The sequence below is a fragment of the Astatotilapia calliptera genome, chromosome 7, assembly GCF_900246225.1.
Source record: "Astatotilapia calliptera chromosome 7, fAstCal1.2, whole genome shotgun sequence".
NCBI lineage: Eukaryota > Metazoa > Chordata > Actinopteri > Cichliformes > Cichlidae > Astatotilapia > Astatotilapia calliptera.
The window spans coordinates 67,141,856-67,160,266 of record NC_039308.1 but is presented as its reverse complement, the minus strand read 5'-3'; the positions used below and the strand labels follow the sequence as shown (position 1 = coordinate 67,160,266).

Sequence of the window (18,411 nt, the reverse complement as noted above, 5' to 3'; positions counted from 1 at the left end):
CCAGGCCAGCCGAGAGATATAATCTCTCCAGCGTGTCCTGGGTCTGCCCCGGGGCCTCCTCCCGGTGGGACATGCCTGGAACACCTCACCCAGGAGGCGCCCAGGGGGCATCCTTGTCAGATGCCCGAACCACCTCAGCTGGCTCCTTTCGATGTGGAGGAGCAGCTCTATCCTGAGTCCCCATCTCTAAGGCAGAGGCCAGAAACCCTTCAGAGGAAGCTCATTTCTGCCGCTTGTATCCGCAATCTCGTTCTTTCAGTCACCATCCACAGCTCAAACTGTAGGTGAGGGTGGGGACGCAGATTAACTGGTAAATTGAGAACTTTGCTTTTACACTGAGCTCTCTCTTCACCACAGTGGACCAGCACAGTGTCCACGTCACCAATCAGTCTGTCAGCGTCCCGCTCCCTTCTCCCGCACTCAACAAAACCCTGAGATACTTAAACTCCTCCACTCCGGGTAGGAACCCATTCCTAACCCAGAGTGGGCACTCCACTCCTTTCCAGCTGAGGACCATGGCCTCGGATTTGGAGGTGCTGATTCTCCTTATCGTCTACATATTTTGTAAATCTGGTTTTCATATCAGCCGGTACACAGCGAATCCTTGCAGGATGGTAACACATGTTTACCAAGCGTGATACCCCAAACTCACACACATTCCATCATCCCTGCAGGATTAGAGCTCTGCTGCCCGTATTATCACTAGGACTCCCCCTACCCACCACATCACCCCTATCCTGAAGCAGCTTCACTGGCTAGCGGTTAAACTTTGCATTAATTTTAAAATACTCCTTTAAAGTCTATTATAAGGCTATTCATACCATACCTCTCTGATTTGGTACAGATCTCCATCCCATCCCGGTGCCTCAGATCCTCCTTTTCTCTTTTTCTTTCTGTTCCTTCCTTTCGTCTTCCTTTCACCATGGGAGGCAGGGCTTTTAGTCGCTCTGCCCCTCGACTTTGGAATTCCCTATGCCCCGACCTCAGAAACATCAGTTCATTCCCTCTTTTTAAGTCCACCTTCAAAGCCCACCTGTTCAAGATAGCCTTCTCTATATAACTTCTCCATGCTCGTAAACATTTTTTTTATTATTGTGTTTATTTCCTGTTTTTATGGCTGTATTGTTTGTTCTGTACAGTGTCCTTGGGTGTTTTGAAAGACGCTTTTAAATAAAATGTATTATTATTATTATTTATTATTATTAAGATGTCGTTAGTTTTGCAGGTCACAAAGCATCAAACATGCAGCTATTCCTTGGCTAAACGAGACACTGTATAAAAAGCATACCCTGCACCTCGCGCTAATTCATCAGGTAGAGGATTGCAACAAGCATGGTGTTTGCAGGTGGGTCAGTTCCAGCATAGTGACGGTGCGCAGTGAAAGCTGGTCTTCAGAAAACAACGAGCCGTCGTTTCCTCTCTTGATGAACAGACGAGAGGAAACGAGTGCGTCAGTGTTTTTTTAATCAGTTGTTTACACTGAAATGTTTGAGCAGGAGACAGCAAACACACACACACACACACACACACACACACACACACACACACACACACACACACACACACACACACACACACACACACACACACACCTTGTCCAGTTCATCCAGGTTCCAGGTAGCAATCTATAAACGACGTGGTTTACCGGGAACTTTGCTCTTTTTGTTCTCTGTCAACTTCTCCAAATCTCTTTCATGGGCGATCTAACAGGAAAAAAGCTTTGATGAGCTGTTTCGATGACTGCACCGTGTGTCATGCTGACATGGATGTTTTTAAACACATGGATAAAACTGACTCACACTTAATACTGCAGGTGCTGTATTGTTGATCCTGTGTTGCATCATACTACGTCCAGTAAAATAACAGAATTTTGGGGCTTTTTCTTGCTTTTGGGGGAAATGTTTGAAAATATATGGAGAGCTAGCACTCAGTGCTTGTGTCATTTGTGCCTGATTCAAATGTGCCTCAATGTGGTCACATGTGGTCACCTCAACATTTCAATTTCAAGTGACATAATTTTAATTTTTAATACGAACATTTTCCTGGTTTGAATGAGAATATTTGATTTTTAATATAGTGGTTATACATGATTATTGATCATGTTCATCTAAGGAAGAGGTTTCACCTGTCAGCTCCTTCACTTCTACAGGAGTATATCATCAAACATATGACAGCTTTGCTATTGTCTCTGCATTAAAACATAAAATAAGGATTATTTACAAAAGTTTTGCAAATCAAAACTTTCCAAAACATAGCCTGAAATACTTGAAGGCTTTCGGGAAAGGCAGCGGGAAGGTGCGCACCACAGGAAGTCTGTACAGATGAAAAAAGTGATGAAATGTAATTTTACTGAAGGTCTTGTTATGGTGTGACCTTGTTTGCAGATTGTATTTATTCTGCATAATATTAGTGACAGCATGATATTCAGAGGCGTCACTATGAAAGCAGCTCACCGTGCCCCAGCGATTAATTTGGATGTCTCATGAAAAAGACGAACAGAAAACTTGATGAATTCATCCTCGTTGCTCAGCAAACAGAACTTGGCAGATGATGTTTGAGGCTCCAGTGTGGAACAGCAGCTGAAGGTCTGTGGTCCTACCTGGAGAAACAATGTGAACAGACGTTTTTAGTCACACACGTCATTAAAAACAGAGCAACAAAAACAATTAGTTACTCACTGCTGGAGAAAAGCATACCAACGCTTTCCAGCAGAAGCTTCACAGCGTGCTGCATTTCTCCGAGAATCCTCTGCTCCATGGACTGTTTCCCCAGACCAAAGTTTCTCAGGGTCATCAGGCAGAAGCGTCTGTGCTCTAACCGGGACTGTAATCTGCTAAAACCACTCCTGGAGGGTGAGCTACATGCAAAAACGGAAACTTTTATCCCTTTAATTATGTTTCAGTAATTACAAGCACATCACCTGTTGTTCTCACTGCTACCACCAGATGGTGCCAGTGTAAGGAGTTTTGACATTCAGCATTTACTTTGTTTCACAGTATTTACATCACATTCATGTCACCACAGAAAGTATTCCCACTTAATTTATTTTAATCTTGCACTCCAACCACATGCAGACTAATACGTCTGCATTACATTTCCAGTGGCCACTGTTATCCGATGCAACTCTGAGACCCGAGGCTGTCATTGTGCTCTTACTCCTTTACCATTAAAATAACAAACGGAGGACCACAGCAGTTACATTTTCATAGTTTAGTGGTTTACACATTCACCTCACAAGCAAAAGTTATGCAGTTCAGTTCCAAACTTCGTTTGGCTCACGGCGAAGGCGGTCGCACTTTTCTCCTCTCCTCTTCCCCTTATCTTCGCTGCTTAGCCTCTTGTGTCCTTGTCGTGTCTCGTGTACTTTTCCCTGGACACTCTCTCACAGTCTGTTCTCTAAAACCTAAAAGAGGAATTGTGGATTTGATCAACTGGTCTCTGAATGCAATTGACACCCCTTTCTTAACGAGAAGTCTGGGCTCGGGTGAGCCTGACTGCTGAAGATATCTACCTATTCGGAACCATGGTAACAGGGTTCTGGCTGATCGGAGCTGGCTTGGCCCTGACTTATCGAAGAATTAAGGAAGCGGAACCGGCTGTTCAAACCCCCACAAGGCTGCCCGCTGGGATTGGAACGATGGGACAAGGCGTGAGTTTCTCAAAATGGGCTCATTGAGTGCAGCACGGAGAAGATCTTGGAGAAGCTACGGCTGCCGTGAATACTCAGAATAAGATCTCTGAGTGAAAAACTGGATTACATCTGGAGGGGCTCGCTCGAATAACAACTTTGAGCGCAAATTCGATCACATCTTGGGGAAGTGCACTGCGGTCGTGAGTTCTCAGAATCGGCTCTTTGAGCAAAAAGAACGACAACATCACGGAACGTAAGTTTGATAACATCATAGGAAGCTCGCGGCTCTCCAACGGGAGATTGAGAGACCAGTGTCGGACTGTAGAACAGCTTTGAAATTCATATGAGTTGTTCGCACTAAAGTAAAAACCATCATCACTTCATGCGGAGACCCCTTCGGCGCCAGCTGCGGCCTCAAGGCTGGAGCTGAACAACAACACCCTGATAACGACTGTGTTTAGACTGTTCCCCCCATTCCATGCAAGGCCACCTGGGTTGACTGGCAGACTGTTTACTTAGCCTGGCAGGGAGGAGGACACTGTCTCAGCTGAACTCTGGACACACACACACACACACATACACTTACACTGATAAGCACACACTCATCCCCCTCCCTTTCCAAACGCCTTCGATGCTTGTTTCCTGCGGGGGAACACGGCGGGTCTGTGCGCCGCGCTGGAATGGTAGCGCTGTGCAGGGCGGCTGCTGTGTTCGCTTCGGATTACTCCTCACCCCCCACCCAATCCTGTGACTTGTCATGTCTTTCACAAAGTTGTGCTGTGGACATTTATGTGCTTTTTTGTGCAGAGGAGTTTTTTTGTTTCCTGTTCTCATGCTGTCCTACCATGGAAGCACAGCATGAGTAGAGCTCTCTTTTTTTCCTCTTGTACTTTCCCATTGTAGTGTACATTTCAGTGTTTTTTCTGTAACGCTACCGATCTCCGACCTGTATCCCCATGTGATGTCTGTATTGTGTGTGTAAGGTCGGGAGGGTGGGGTCCCATTTCACTGCAGGGCAACCTGCATGTGGCGAATAAAGCTTTGATTGATTGATTGATTGATTGATTGATTGATTGATTGATTGATTGATTGATTGATTGATTGGAAGAGACACAAATCCCTTGGGAGCTGTATCAGGAAGAGGATCTGGTGTAAAAATTGAGACGAGATGAAACATGTCTGCGGGGGCTGCATAAAGAGACAGAAAGTCACAGAAAGCTATCGTACCTTTCACTTGTGCAGCATGATTGTACATTAGGTGTTGTGGTCTGCCAGAGAAGTCAGCAGCTTTGTGGATCAGGGCCTCCTTTAAGGCCCAATGATAACAACCGCAGGCCTGGGACCAATAAAAAGGCTGTAGATGTTACCATAGTGTTCAGCCAGCTGGGGGAGATAAAGTGGCATGTTTTATAAAAATAGGGTATGAAATTCAGATTCAGTGCAATTATGAGACACTGTAACATTGATTTACAGTTGATTTTAAAAAGTTATCGTCGTCGTAAAGATTTAGTCCAAACGAGTGACCTTGTTTGGACTAAAATCACCTCACAGCAGCTCTGCAGAGCATTTTTATTCTTTTAAGTTAGATTTTTTTGATAAATAACTGACCATCAGGTCACAGAGCCAAGCCCCCTCTGTTCTGTGAGGAGCTCAGCTCATCAGCTCAGGCAGACAAACAGCCGAGTGAAATAACTACCACGAAAAAAAAACCTTTGGCATATTCAACTTTATTTTCATTCATCTTTTAAGATATTTATTCAACAAGTGAGTATCATTATATCTAGACTAAAAACAGTCATTTCCCTTATTAACCTGTATGCAGCTTACCGAATTTCCCGGAGGAACCCACCGGAGGGATTAATAAAGTTTTATCTAATCCCATCTAATATTTTATTTTTAGATAGAACGGAAAACAAAAACTAACACCAGGAAACAATTAAAGATGCAGGAATCTCAGACAAACCTATCAGTGTGTACATCAATGAATGCATATATTAAAAAATTTTTAGAATTGTTTTATATATTTAAAATATTAGAAAAGATATTAAACTTTACCCCCTCTAGACCAGCAATAGGCTTCTCCAGATCCTGCATTGGCTTCCCTCAGGTGACCCTGAATCCTCCCTTAGTTATGCTGCAATAGACGTAGGCTGCCGGGGATTCCCATGATGCATTGAGTTTTTCCTTTCCAGTCACCTTTCTCACTCACTATGTATTAACAGACCTCTCTGCATTGAATCATATCTGTTATTAACCTCTGTCTCTCTTCCACAGCATGTCTTTATCCTGTCTTCCTTCTCTCACTCCAACCAATCACAGCAGATGGCCCCGCCCCTCCCTGAGCCTGGTTCTGCCGGAGGTTTCTTCCTGTTAAAAGGGAGTTTTTCCTTCCCACTGTCGCCAAAGTGCTTGCTCATAGGGGCTCATATGATTGTTGGGTTTTTCCCTGTATCTATGAAGCGCCTTGAGGCGACTTTTGTTGTGATTTGCCACTATATAAATAAAATTGAATTGAATTGAGATCCAACAGGTTTCCAAAGACGGGGATTGGTCGCAGGCCTGTAGGGAAATTATTGGGTCTGTATGCTGAAAAAAGCAGCAGGAGAAGCAACAACACCAACAACAATATCAGAGCAACAGATGCAAACATGGTGATGCTGTGATTCAATGTATTCTGTTTCATCGGGCCTTTGTACACCCTAACCTTAACCCTTTACTGTACAAACACAGACAACCTTTGCACAGTCGTGGGGCCTGCAGAGGCACTGAATCGGGTTAGTCATTTGTTCGACACCGACTTGATCTACGCATGTCTGTGCCATCATAGGCAAGCAAATGTCTGCTATCACTGTTGCCACAGAACATAATGGTACCTATGATGCCTACTTCACTTTTAATTTAATATATAGAAATGCAAATATTTAAAATTGTACTTTTTGTTTTAATGTTTAACTGACAAAAGTTTAAAAAAAGAAAAACAATGGATGCCTGTATTAGGACTGTTTTTACAACTTCAGATATTTATTCTTGGATTTGCATGATTCACAATATTGGAAAAATACTGCATTTCAAACCATCTTTTTAAAAATGTTGTACTGGTACTTGGAGCAGCTCCACCCACTTTCCTTTGATTGGCTGCTCCTCGGAAATCAAAGGTTTGAATATTATGTGGGTGGGCGTGATGTACTCCTGAGACGGTCGCATCAATGGGATCCATTTTTTCCCCAAGCTATTTGTAATCAGTTAGACCTGGTAAAACTGTAAATGTCTCATTATACAGGCAGAGGATGTCTGGGCTTCTTTGTGCCGCTCTCCACAGACTCCGCCCCCACAACCTGAACCTGGATGAGCTGTAGAAAACGGATGGATGGATACCATCACATAAAAATATATAAGCTTTCTGTAATTAATATTTAGAATATTTCTGTATTTTTAAGAGACAGTAAATTAAAATACATGTTGTAGATTTAACATAATTTTCATTTTTAAGGACAAACATGTTGAATAAATAGTATTTAAACATGAAAAGATAATGAAATACATATGTACTACAATAAAAATCTTTAATCCATGTTTAAGGTAAGAAGATGAAATATGAGCCCATAAAACTGTCAAAATACAAAACAAGAAACTACAAATCAAATCAAATCAAATCACTTTTTATTGTCACATCACATGTGCAGGCACACTGGCACAGCACATGCGAGTGAAATTCTTGTGTGCGAGCCCCACAAGCAACAGAGATGTGCAAACACAACAACACAAACGAGCAAAATACAAGAATGGCCAACCTGAAACTAATAAATATATGTACAATATATAATAGTGTATGCATTTCTGGATGTGTATACTAAATATTTTCCTACGTGTGTGTGTGTGTGTGTGTGTGTGTGTGTGTGTGTGTGTGTGTATGTGTGTGTGTGTATGTGTGTGTGTGTATATGCATTTTTACAAATTAAATAGTAAAAAAAAAAAAAAAAAAAAAAAATAATATGCAAAACAGTGGCGTTACTGTACAGTATGGAGTGCATAATGTTAAAGTTCCAGTAGTGAAGCTGAGGTGTCTATGAAGTGTTCAGCAGTCTGATGGCCTGGTGGAAGAAGCTGTCTCTCAGTCTGCTGGTACGGGACCGGATGCTGCAGAACCTCCTTCCTGATGGAAGCAGTCTGAACAGTTTATGGCTGGGGTGACTGGAGTCCTTGATGATCCTCCCCGCTTTCCTCAGGCAGCGCTTCCTGTAGATGTCTTGGAGGGAGGGAAGCTCACCTCCAATTATCCGTTCAGAGCACCGCACTACTCGCTGGAGAGCTTTGCAGTTGTAGGCGGTGCTGTTGCCATACCAGGTGGTGATGCATCCAGTGAGGATGCTCTCAATGGCACAGTGATAGAAGGTCCTGAGGATGCGGGGGCTCATGCCGAATCTTTTCAGTCTCCTGAGAAAGAAGAGGCGCTGCTGCGCCTTCTTCACTGTTTTGTTTGTGTGTACTGACCACGTAAGATCCTCAGCCAGATGTACTCCAAGGAACCGGAAGCTGCTCACTCTCTCCACAGCAGCGCCGTTGATGGTGATGGGGGTGTGTACTTCTCTGCACCTCCGGAAGTCCACTATCAACTCCTTTGTCTTTGCGACGTTGAGGGTGAGATGGTTGTCTTGACACCAGTGGGTCAGGGCGCTGACCTCCTCCCTGTAAGCCGTCTCATCACCGTTGGTGATAAGACCCACCACTGTAGTGTCTTGTTTAACAACCGAAAGTTATTATTATTATTATATCAAGTGAAAAAACTAATGATGTTATTTTTATTTGTATTTATAATAACTTCTGTGAAATGATGAAATTAAAAATTGTCTGTTAACCCATTTTAAGTTAAAGTGTTTCTTACCATCAAAATCTATAAAGACCTGTAATTTGGGCTGATGTAAAGACTATACATGTGTTTTGTGAGTTTTTAAATCTGGGACAGTTGTAAATGAGTTTCTGTTAATGTCTGAAAACCAGGAAGATCTGCTGAACAACCAATAACTAAAATTAATTGTCACAAAAGATGACCTCAAAAAAGAGTCTGCATAACCATGAGAGTGTAAAACAACACACACAAATCTGGGTTGTAATGGATTTATTGTTTCACTTCTATGAGAGAAAACACTCTTTATTAACACAATGATGGGTGTGGTGCGGTCAGCTGAGCGCACCATCCGCTCCGAGCTCCCTGACCTGCACTCAATCTACAGCAGGCGGTGCTGGACCAAGGCCAGGAAGATGGTGAAGGACCTCAGCCATCCCAACAACAGACTGTTCTCTCTGCTGAGGTCAGGAAAGCGATTCCGCTCCCTGAAGACCAACACAGAGAGACTGAGGAGGAGCTTCTTCCCGCAGGCGATACGGTCTCTCAATCACACCACCACACAGTACTGACCCACATATACAGTTCTTACACACACACTGGACTTTCTGGACATTGTTTTCACTTCATCACTTAAATCACTTTAAGCATGTTTGCACTGCACAAGACATAATGTGGATCGCACAACACTGGTCACTATATTCTTCATTTCCAGTTAATACTTGTACAGCTGCTGTTATTGTGTATATATTTATTTAGATTTCTTCATACATTCTTATTTAGTTCTATATTGTGTATTTTGTTGTACAGTTATTTTATTTTCAACTTTAATTTATATATTTTATCTTATTCTTCCCAGTTAAATTTACCCTTCATTCTAATTTGTGTTGTACAGTTATTTCATTTTTAACCTTAATTTATATTTTATTCCTTCCTAGTTAAATTTACCCATATCGTACTGTGTATGACTGTGTACGTGACAAATAAAATTTGAATTTGAATTTGAATTTGATTTGATTCACATCCACACATCTTTTTTTTTTTCCAAATTAGATGTTGGACGACTGTTGGTCAGGTTTTTTTTATATAGCTCCAAATCACACAAAGCGTTGCCTCAGGGTAGACCCTGCAGTATTTGGGAAAATCTAATACATAGTTTAGAGACTAATTAAGGATCAAACCCTATGTTGGGATAGGTGCACTCGCCCAATTTATGTATATTTTACTTTTGTGACTGTTGACTTTAAGGCAGCAGAAATTTATTTTTATTCAATTCTAAGTATGCCTCTATTTTTATCTGAGTCACTGAGCTACAGCGTCGGCACACCATCTCACTGTGGTGTCCTGAGTTGGATCTTCATGCTAAAAGGTTTGGGAGTTAAGGTGATCCCGTAGACCGGAGTGAAGTCTGGTTCTCCTGCGTCCTCGGGCCAGATGAACTGATATCTCATCAGCAGAGTCACCATGATGAGGAAGAGCTCCATACGAGCCAGACCCTTTCCGAGACAAATCCGAGGACCTGAGACATTAAAAAAGGTCTCAGTACCATGTAGTTCACATATTTGACAACATATTACAACCCTGTCTCTGCTGCTGCTCCAAGTAAGATTTGTCTATGCTCTTGTACCTGCAGAGAAAGGCATGAAAGCCTCTGGTTTAACAAACTCTCCTTGGTCATTTAGGAAGTTTTCACGGTTGAATTCATGAGGGAATTTCCACTGTCCGTCCTCGTTGAGTACTGAGGTCAGATTCTGGATAATTACTGTACCCTGAAAAAACACCAAAACAATAAAAGACATTAAGAAAACTCTTCATTGCCTCTATTCCTAAAACCTGTATAGCCGGTTGCCTCTTACCCTGGGAATGGAATATCCCATGAGCTCTGTGTCCCTGGTGGTGCAGTGGAAGACGCTGAGAGGAACAGTGTTGGCAACCCTCTGTACTTCATGAATCACTGCCTGGATTAAGACATGTTTTATGTAGCATAGAGCAAAAGACAAACAGTGCAGGCTCACTAGTACTAGCAGTTATCTAGTTTCTCTCTATAAAGAGATTGTAATGAATGAATGATTACAACAGCTATCCAAATCAATGGCTTCAATCAATGACAAAGCAAACTTTGTCCGAAGCCTCTCCCAGATGTTATAAGGTGAGAAGCATAAGGTCCATTGCAAAGCATTTGTCTCCGTCTTCATGTTTAATGTGAGTCTTCTTGTCTCTGTCTTTAGTATGTCTTCTATCCTTGAAAGTTGTGCATTGTCAACACTAGGGGTGCAACAATACATGTGTTTGTATTGAACTGTTGGATACAGTGCTTTCGGTTCGGTACGCATATGTATCGAACAATACAAAATTTTTCATTTATTTTATCAACTTTTCTTCTGATGATGCTGTCTGTGTTGAGAGTTCAGTGGATCTGCGTTTGACTACTCCGCCTAGGCTGCATTGTCGAGCACAGATCCACTAAGCACCGCCCATATGCATTCACTCAAGCTAGCGAGACAGAAGTTAAGCTCGTTGCAACATGGCAACTGCCTCAACGCTACCCGAAATTGAACCTCCCGCACCATCGTTCAGATCTGGCGTTTGGAACTATTTTGGTTTTCATGTGAAGCATGACCCTGATGGTAAACACGTCATGGACAAAAGTACAACAGTATGTTGGATTGTGTCACGCAATGCTCAATTCCATCGGTGGGAACACAACGAATATGACTGCACATTTATGTCGACATCACCCTAGTGCAAAGACAAGTGGAAGCAGACAAAAACAACAACAAGCACACATGCTACAAACTCTACCCGAGTCATTTAGACAGCCGTTAGCACATGGTTATAAGAGGGCAAAAGAAATAGACAGGGCAATTGCAACTTTTATTGCTGTCAATGACAGCGTGCAGCAAACAATCAGACAGCATTCAAGATGTGGCTTCAGTCTCGCAACGATGGCGACTATCAACACTACAGGGCCCTTCAATCGGCCACGAAGAAGGCAATAGTAGCGGCAAAGGCGTCACATTATAACAAACTCTACAAAGAACTGGACATGCCTGGGGGAGCGAACAAAATCTACCGCCTCGCCAGAAACCGCCATCGAGCAACGCAGGACATCGGCCAGGTCAAACACATCAAGGATGCCAACCATCAGATCCTCCATGACCTGCCCATCATTCTCAAACGTTGGAGCAAGTATAGCTGCAGGTGTTTCAGCAGCATTTAATTGAAAAACTGTACTTTTGAGGTAAAAGAAATATTTATAATTCTAATAAATTGCAAATGAAAAAAGGCATGAACATTTTTTTGTATCGAAAAAATATCAAACCATGACACCAAAGTGTCGAACCGAACCATCAATTTTGTGTATTGTCGCACGCCTAGTCGACACATAAATGCTTCTGTTTTTGTTTTGTTTTGTATCTGTAAGCAGACCATAGCAAAAAAATTTGTAACTTGTGTAAATATCTTTTACAAACACAAATCCTTTTTACACACTCACAAATTCTCCTCTATAGATGCGGAAACATAAAACTTTCAGATATTTGGGTTTACAAGGTTAAAAAATATTTATGACCAAAATTTGAGCCCACATAATCTAATAAACAATGAACCGTAACTGGGAAACCTAGAAGCTTATAACTAAATGAACTTAAACGCAAACCATCAACATAAATGAAAACTCAAAACGCTGGCTCGATCATGACAATACTACAGCGACATAACCAGTCGAAATGTTCAGTCTGCAATACCCTGCATTTGGGTCTTCTTGTCTTCATTGTAAAATATGAGTAAACATATGACCAGACATATGTTGTATGATTTGTACCTGCACGTAGGGCATATTGTGTCTATCTTCAAAACTGGCGCGGTCCTTCCCGTCTAACACTCGGTCTATCTCGTGCTGACATCGTTCTGTGGGAGATGTTGCATCATACAATGTGTTGTAAAGAAAGTCAAAAACAAATGTTACATAACAAACAACAGTTAATGATATTTAAAGAGAAAATGAAAATTAGCAATGTGGTAAATGCCACGAGTGAATGATGAACTAAACATAGGATTAGTCAAGTTTTTAATAATGGGTGCTTTTCATTTGCTGTAATTCTGCATTGTTTTTCGACACCCTAACTCATCATCGTACTTGTAGCGTCTAGCAAACAGAACCTGGCAGATGATGTTGGAGGCTGCATTATGAAACATAACCTTAGGGCTCATTGTTTTACCTGTAGGAGACATAATGAAACAAGACAGCACTGTACGAGAGTACAAATCAATATTCTGAAACCAACAGCACTGTGCAAAACTGTTGCGTGAACCCATCGATGAACATACCAACGTTCTTTTCCAGGGTACTGATGATGTGTTTGATCTCGTCATGAATTCTCTCCTCCATTGAATTCTTTCCCAGACCAAAGTTCCTCAAAGTCATCAAAGCAAAGCGACGCTGTTCCCTCCACTTAGAGCCATAATCTGCCATAATGACTCCTACAACAGGTTGAGCAACATAAAGAAGAAAGAACTCAAAAATGTTCCCTGTTCCAAAGCTCTCCAACCTCTTGGCCTAAAACGTAAGTGAACAATTGATCCTCACAGTGTAGTTTAAAGTCAGTAAAACATCAGCAACATCAACTTTCCCAGGTAGGAAACATAAACCACTGTGAGTCTGTTTCGCTTGTTTTGATGCACGCGAAAGTCACGACAGGGGCACTGGAGAAGCAGCAACAAAACACCCACCAAAACGTACATTTGACTCTGAGTCGCACTTAGAATTTCTGATAAAGAAGATTTTACTATTATTCCATTATACCTCATATAACATATGATGTAAATTCTACCTTTCCCATCACTGAGCTCATTAATGAACAAGCCTTGAGGTCGTCCAGCAAAATCAGCAGCCTTGGTCACCATAGCCTCCTTCATGGCCTTTACACCATTGATGACTACAGCTGGTTTACAACCGATGAAAATACTGTAGACATCTCCATAAGACTTCCTCAGCTGGGAGGAAACAAAATGACATGTTTGAAATCCATGCGTCACACCCTCAGATGAATATTACATTTTGAAGGGGCTTTAAACATATTTACCGACCAGAGGAATTAACATTTTATATGGTCTAAAGCAGCTATGAAAAAAATTGAATTAAATGTAATTTATGTCCTTAATATTTTTCTACTATGACCTGAAAATAGGACCCTGTGTACGCATCCTGCTAGACACAGCTTGTGGCATATTAGTAAAGCTATATTGACAAATTATACTCAATAAAATAATTGTTTTTTTGAAGCATATACTGCTCTTTTATTATTTTATATAAAGAAACATAAAGATGGGGCGACCGTGGCTCAGGGGGTTGGGAAGCGTCTCTGTAACCTGAAGGTCGCCGGTTCGATCCGCGGGCTCTCTGTCCTGGTCGTTGTGTCCTTGGGCAAGACACTTTACCCTACTGGTGTTGGCCAGAGGGGCTGATGGTGCGATATGGCAGCCTCGCTTCTGTCAGTCTGCCCCAGGGCAGCTGTGGCTACAACTGTAGCTTGCCTGCACCAGTGTGTGAATGCGAGAGTGAATGAATAGTGGCATTGTAAAGTGATTTGGGTGCCTTGAAAAGCGCTATATAAATCCAATCCATTATTATTATTATTATAATTATAACCCCCTTCACACATACAGAAAAACTCTGTTGGCAAATACTGACTTATCAAGAAGGTAAGGTCCAATCTGTATTGGCTGGGTAAATGCCAACTGTGCAGAGAGTCAGTTTTATACCAACAACATATTAGGCAATCACAGTAAAAAGGTAAGATCAGTACTGTTAACCCTTTAAGACCTACCATAGAACCAAGTCCGCCAGAGCTTATATTATATTTTTTACATGCTGTGGAGCCATTTTTGGGAGCATTTCAAGTTGCTATACATCAATACAACCATTATAGCCCAGATTTTAATAATATGTCTGCATTAAGTGCATAGTAATTACATAAATTGCAAAAAAGTGCAATAAACTACAAAAAAAATTGAAAATCGTTTTTGCTTTTTAACATATATTTCTAGTTAGAGAAATTTAAGAGGCTTATCCCAAACAAGTTGCACAAGATAGTTTCCCACCACAGGAAATTTATTTTGATTGTCTTCATAGTTTTATTTTTGAAATACACCAATTTTTATACACTGCAGGAAAAACGAAAATAAATATTATACAACAAATTTGCAAAAAAGCCGCACATGCATCAAAATAAACTATTTCCAGCAGTGCAATATGAGTCCTCAGCATCCCAGAAACGACACAGAAAGTCATAAAGTCAAACATAACTTTTAAAAACACCAGTATAGGCTCATGAGGCCCTGATGGTAAAAAAAAACAAACTACATTTCCGCGAAAATGACGTCACTTCCGGTTTCGAGCAGGTAATGGCAGACATGCAAAAGTTCACGCTGACGTCTATTCCAATGTAGGAAGTGTTATGAACAGCTGATTGGATGGCAAAGCGTGTTTCTGGAATATTATGTTTTTGTTGCTGCAAGTGCTTTTTATGCAGTTTTTGCAAAGCTTTATGTGGAAGGAAACTGTGACTTAGGACAAGCTGATGGCATAAGATATACAGGGAGTGCAGAATTATTAGGCAAATGAGTATGTTGTCCACATCATCCTCTTCATGCATGTTGTCTTACTCCAAGCTGTATAGGCTCGAAAGCCTACTACCAATTAAGCATATTAGGTGATGTGCATCCCTGTAATGAGAAGGGGTGTGGTCTAATGACATCAACACCCTATATCAGGTGTGCATAATTATTAGGCAACGTCCTTTCCTTTGGCAAAATGGGTCAAAAGAAGGACTTGACAGGCTCAGAAAAGTCAAAAACAGTGAGATATCTTGCAGAGGGATGCAGCAGTCTCAAAATTGCAAAGCTTCTGAAGCGTGATCATCGAACAATCAAGCGTTTCATTCAAAATAGTCAACAGGGTCGCAAGAAGCGTGTGGAAAAACCAAGGAGCAAAATAACTGCCCATGAACTGAGAAAAGTCAAGCGTGCAGCTGCCAAGATGCCACTTGCCACCAGTTTGGCCATATTTCAGAGCTGCAACATCACTGGAGTGCCCAAAAGCACAAGGTGTGCAATACTCAGAGACATGGCCAAGGTAAGAAAGGCTGAAAGATGACCACCACTGAACAAGACACACAAGCTGAAACGTCAAGACTGGGCCAAGAAATATCTCAAGACTGGTTTTTCTAAGGTTTTATGGACTGATGAAATGAGAGTGAGTCTTGATGGGCCAGATGGATGGGCCCGTGGCTGGATTGGTAAAGGGCAGAGAGCTCCAGTCCCACTCAGATGCCAGCAAGGTGGAGGTGGAGTACTGGTTTGGGCTGGTATCATCAAAGATGAGCTTGTGGGGCCTTTTCGGGTTGAGGATGGAGTCAAGCTCAACTCCCAGTCCTACTGCCAGTTTCTGGAAGACACCTTCTTCAAGCAGTGGTACAGGAAGAAGTCTGCATCCTTCAAGAAAAACATGATTTTCATGCAGGACAATGCTCCATCACACGCGTCCAAGTACTCCACAGCGTGGCTGCAAGAAAGGGTATAAAAGAAGAAAAACTAATGACATGGCCTCCTTGTTCACCTGATCTGAACCCCATTGAGAACCTGTGGTCCATCATCAAATGTGAGATTTACAAGGAGGGAAAACAGTACACCTCTCTGAACAGTGTCTGGGAGGCTGTGGTTGCTGCTGCACGCAATGTTGATGCGTGTTGTTTTATCGTTACTTAAAATGATAAAACAACACAATTCAACAAACAGCATTTTTATTACCTTCTCAAAATCTTTCAAGGGGTTCTCTAGGCTCAGGTGAAAAATGCTGCCCAGTAGGGGCACGTTAAGAGGTCCTGGTGGAAAGTTCTTGGGCCTCCAGGATTTGAGATGAAGGATGGCGATCCAAATGAAGAGCCATAGCAGCACAAGTGAAGCAAACATGTTGAGACAGATAGGAATGCACTGAAAAAAAGAGTAGTGTACATGGTTAGCCTCTTTTAAAGGGGTAGTTCAGTCGTTGGCCCTCCCTTTTCTGTTTGTGTACTTTCAAATAAAATGATGTGCACGGTTTCCATATCTTATAAATTTTCTGTCTTGTGTGAAACTTGTATGAAAAGCATACAAGAGTGAAAACAGATATAAGATCCCTAGAAAAATTATATAAATGAAACTTGTATCATGGTCCTGGGTCGTGCGACCCAGTGTTTTGTGTTTAGTCTATTTTGATGTTTATTGTTTGTTTAGGTTCATTAAGTTATTCCAGCTCATTTGTAATTATATCACCCTTGTATTAAGCCTCCCTTGCCCTTCATGTGTTTATGTCTGTGTGTCTTGTGTTGTCAAGTTCATGCTGTCGCTTCTGTCATCTTCCCCTGTACTCCGTCTCCCTGGTTCGTGCGTCTACCTGTCATGAGTCATGTCTGCATGGTTATGTTTAGTTCATGTCATGTCTAATCTCCATGTTTCCTGTTTTACTTTGAAAGTCTGTATTCAATGTCAGTGTATTTAGTTTCACCTCTCCTGTCCTGTCGTTAGGTTCATGTGTGTCAGCTGTGCTCCCATGTGTGGCCACTTCCCCTGATCATCCCTCATGTGTATTTAGTCTCGGTGTTTCATGCAGTCTGTGTCGCGTCGTCTGTGTTCCCACCCCATAGCCTTACCATAGTTTGTTCCCAGTTTAGGTTTCTGTTTAGTTACTGCTCTTGTGCTGCCCTCACTCTTGTTTATTTTGTGTTCATCAGCCACAATAAAAGGCTCGCTGTTGTTTAAGTTCACTCCCGTATCCTCACTTGTGTCTGCACCTGAGTCCTCCTCACACTCTCCACACGGTCTGCCACTGCGAGCCGTGACAACTTGTATGTTTTGGATACTTATTAAAACAATATACGAAAGTGGCCACTTTCATGAGTAAATCATATGAGCCTTATATGATTCACTATATGAAGTAGGCCACATCTTATGCAAGTCTTTTCCATATGGGTGTCTAGTAAGTAGCAGATCCTCAAACTCATTTTTGAAGACCCATTGGAATTCATTCACAAACTATGTGAACTGTTAGAATGATTAAGTAAAGCTGTTTTTTTAAATTATTTTTATATACACATTTCAGCTCATTATAATGGATTGCATTTATATAGCGCTTTACAATGTCACTATTCATTCACTCTCACATTCACACACTGGTGGAGGCAGCTACAGGTGTAGCCACAGCTGCCCTGGGGCAGACTGACAGAAGCGAGGCTGCCATATCGCGCCATCGGCCCCTCTGGCCAACACCAGCAGGCAAGTAGGGTAAAGTGTCTTGCCCAAGGACACAACGACCAGGACAGAGAGCCCAGGGATCGAACCGGCGCTTCCCAACCCCCTGAGCCACGGTCGCCCCCATTAGCTTGCTGCCGTGTTTTTGAGGGTCGGGATCCTCATTCAGCGCTTCGACTGAATTGAAATATTGAGACTGACGTAGAGCACAGAGCGTCTTCTTGCAGCATGCTTACACATCACACTGGTTGACAGTCACGATGATATTTTCTGGGAAAAGGAAGTCCGAACAGAATGTCCAGATCTTAGATAATAAATAGAATCAGTAGGATGATATTAATTCATCAAGGCTAGGCAGGGAGGTGTTTTCTTTTCTGGCTCTGTCATTCCAGGAAAAGGAGGAGATCCGCGGGTTAGAGTTAGGGATGGAGAGAAGACAATAGGGAGACAGCAGGCCATTGTCGAGATGAAATATTATTTTACTGTCACTATTCATAATCCTTATTATTACTGTTGCATCATTTATGATTTATCATTGTTATCATTTTATTGACACATTTATTGAAACTGGTGAGGTTATATTAAAGTCTGTATTTCAGGTGTTAGCATAAGCACATAATAATCTTTCATTGCAGGTGCAACTGTAATC

At 41.9% G+C, this 18,411-nt stretch overlaps 1 protein-coding gene and 1 pseudogene across 1 annotated transcript; both read right to left on the bottom strand.

Moving 5' to 3' along the window:
• Nucleotides 1-1,165: 1,165 nt before the first annotated feature.
• LOC113027185 (cytochrome P450 2J2-like) lies at nucleotides 1,166-5,785 on the bottom strand (annotated as a pseudogene).
• Nucleotides 5,786-9,530: 3,745 nt separating this feature from the next.
• Nucleotides 9,531-16,632, bottom strand: LOC113027183 (cytochrome P450 2D14-like). The gene is made up of 7 exons (XM_026176782.1): nucleotides 16,284-16,632; nucleotides 13,307-13,469; nucleotides 12,804-12,956; nucleotides 12,298-12,383; nucleotides 10,331-10,432; nucleotides 10,102-10,243; nucleotides 9,531-9,993 (listed from the first exon to the last, which is right to left on the bottom strand). The coding sequence occupies exons 1-7, from the start codon at nucleotides 16,443-16,445 to the stop codon at nucleotides 9,806-9,808; spliced, it is 996 nt and encodes a 331-aa protein (XP_026032567.1). The 5' UTR covers nucleotides 16,446-16,632; the 3' UTR covers nucleotides 9,531-9,805.
• Between the last annotated feature and the right edge of the window lie 1,779 nt (nucleotides 16,633-18,411).

Coding starts and splice junctions, on each gene's coding strand:
- LOC113027183 (XM_026176782.1), bottom strand. CDS start 16,445: ATGTTTGCTTCACTTGTGCTGCTATGGCTCTTCATTTGGATCGCCATC. Junction 13,470..16,283: donor CCTTGAAAGATTTTGAGAAG/GTAATAAAAATG, acceptor GTTTCCTCCCAG/CTGAGGAAGTCTTATGGAGA. Junction 10,433..12,297: donor ACAATATGCCCTACGTGCAG/GTACAAATCATA, acceptor GTCTTAATCCAG/GCAGTGATTCATGAAGTACA.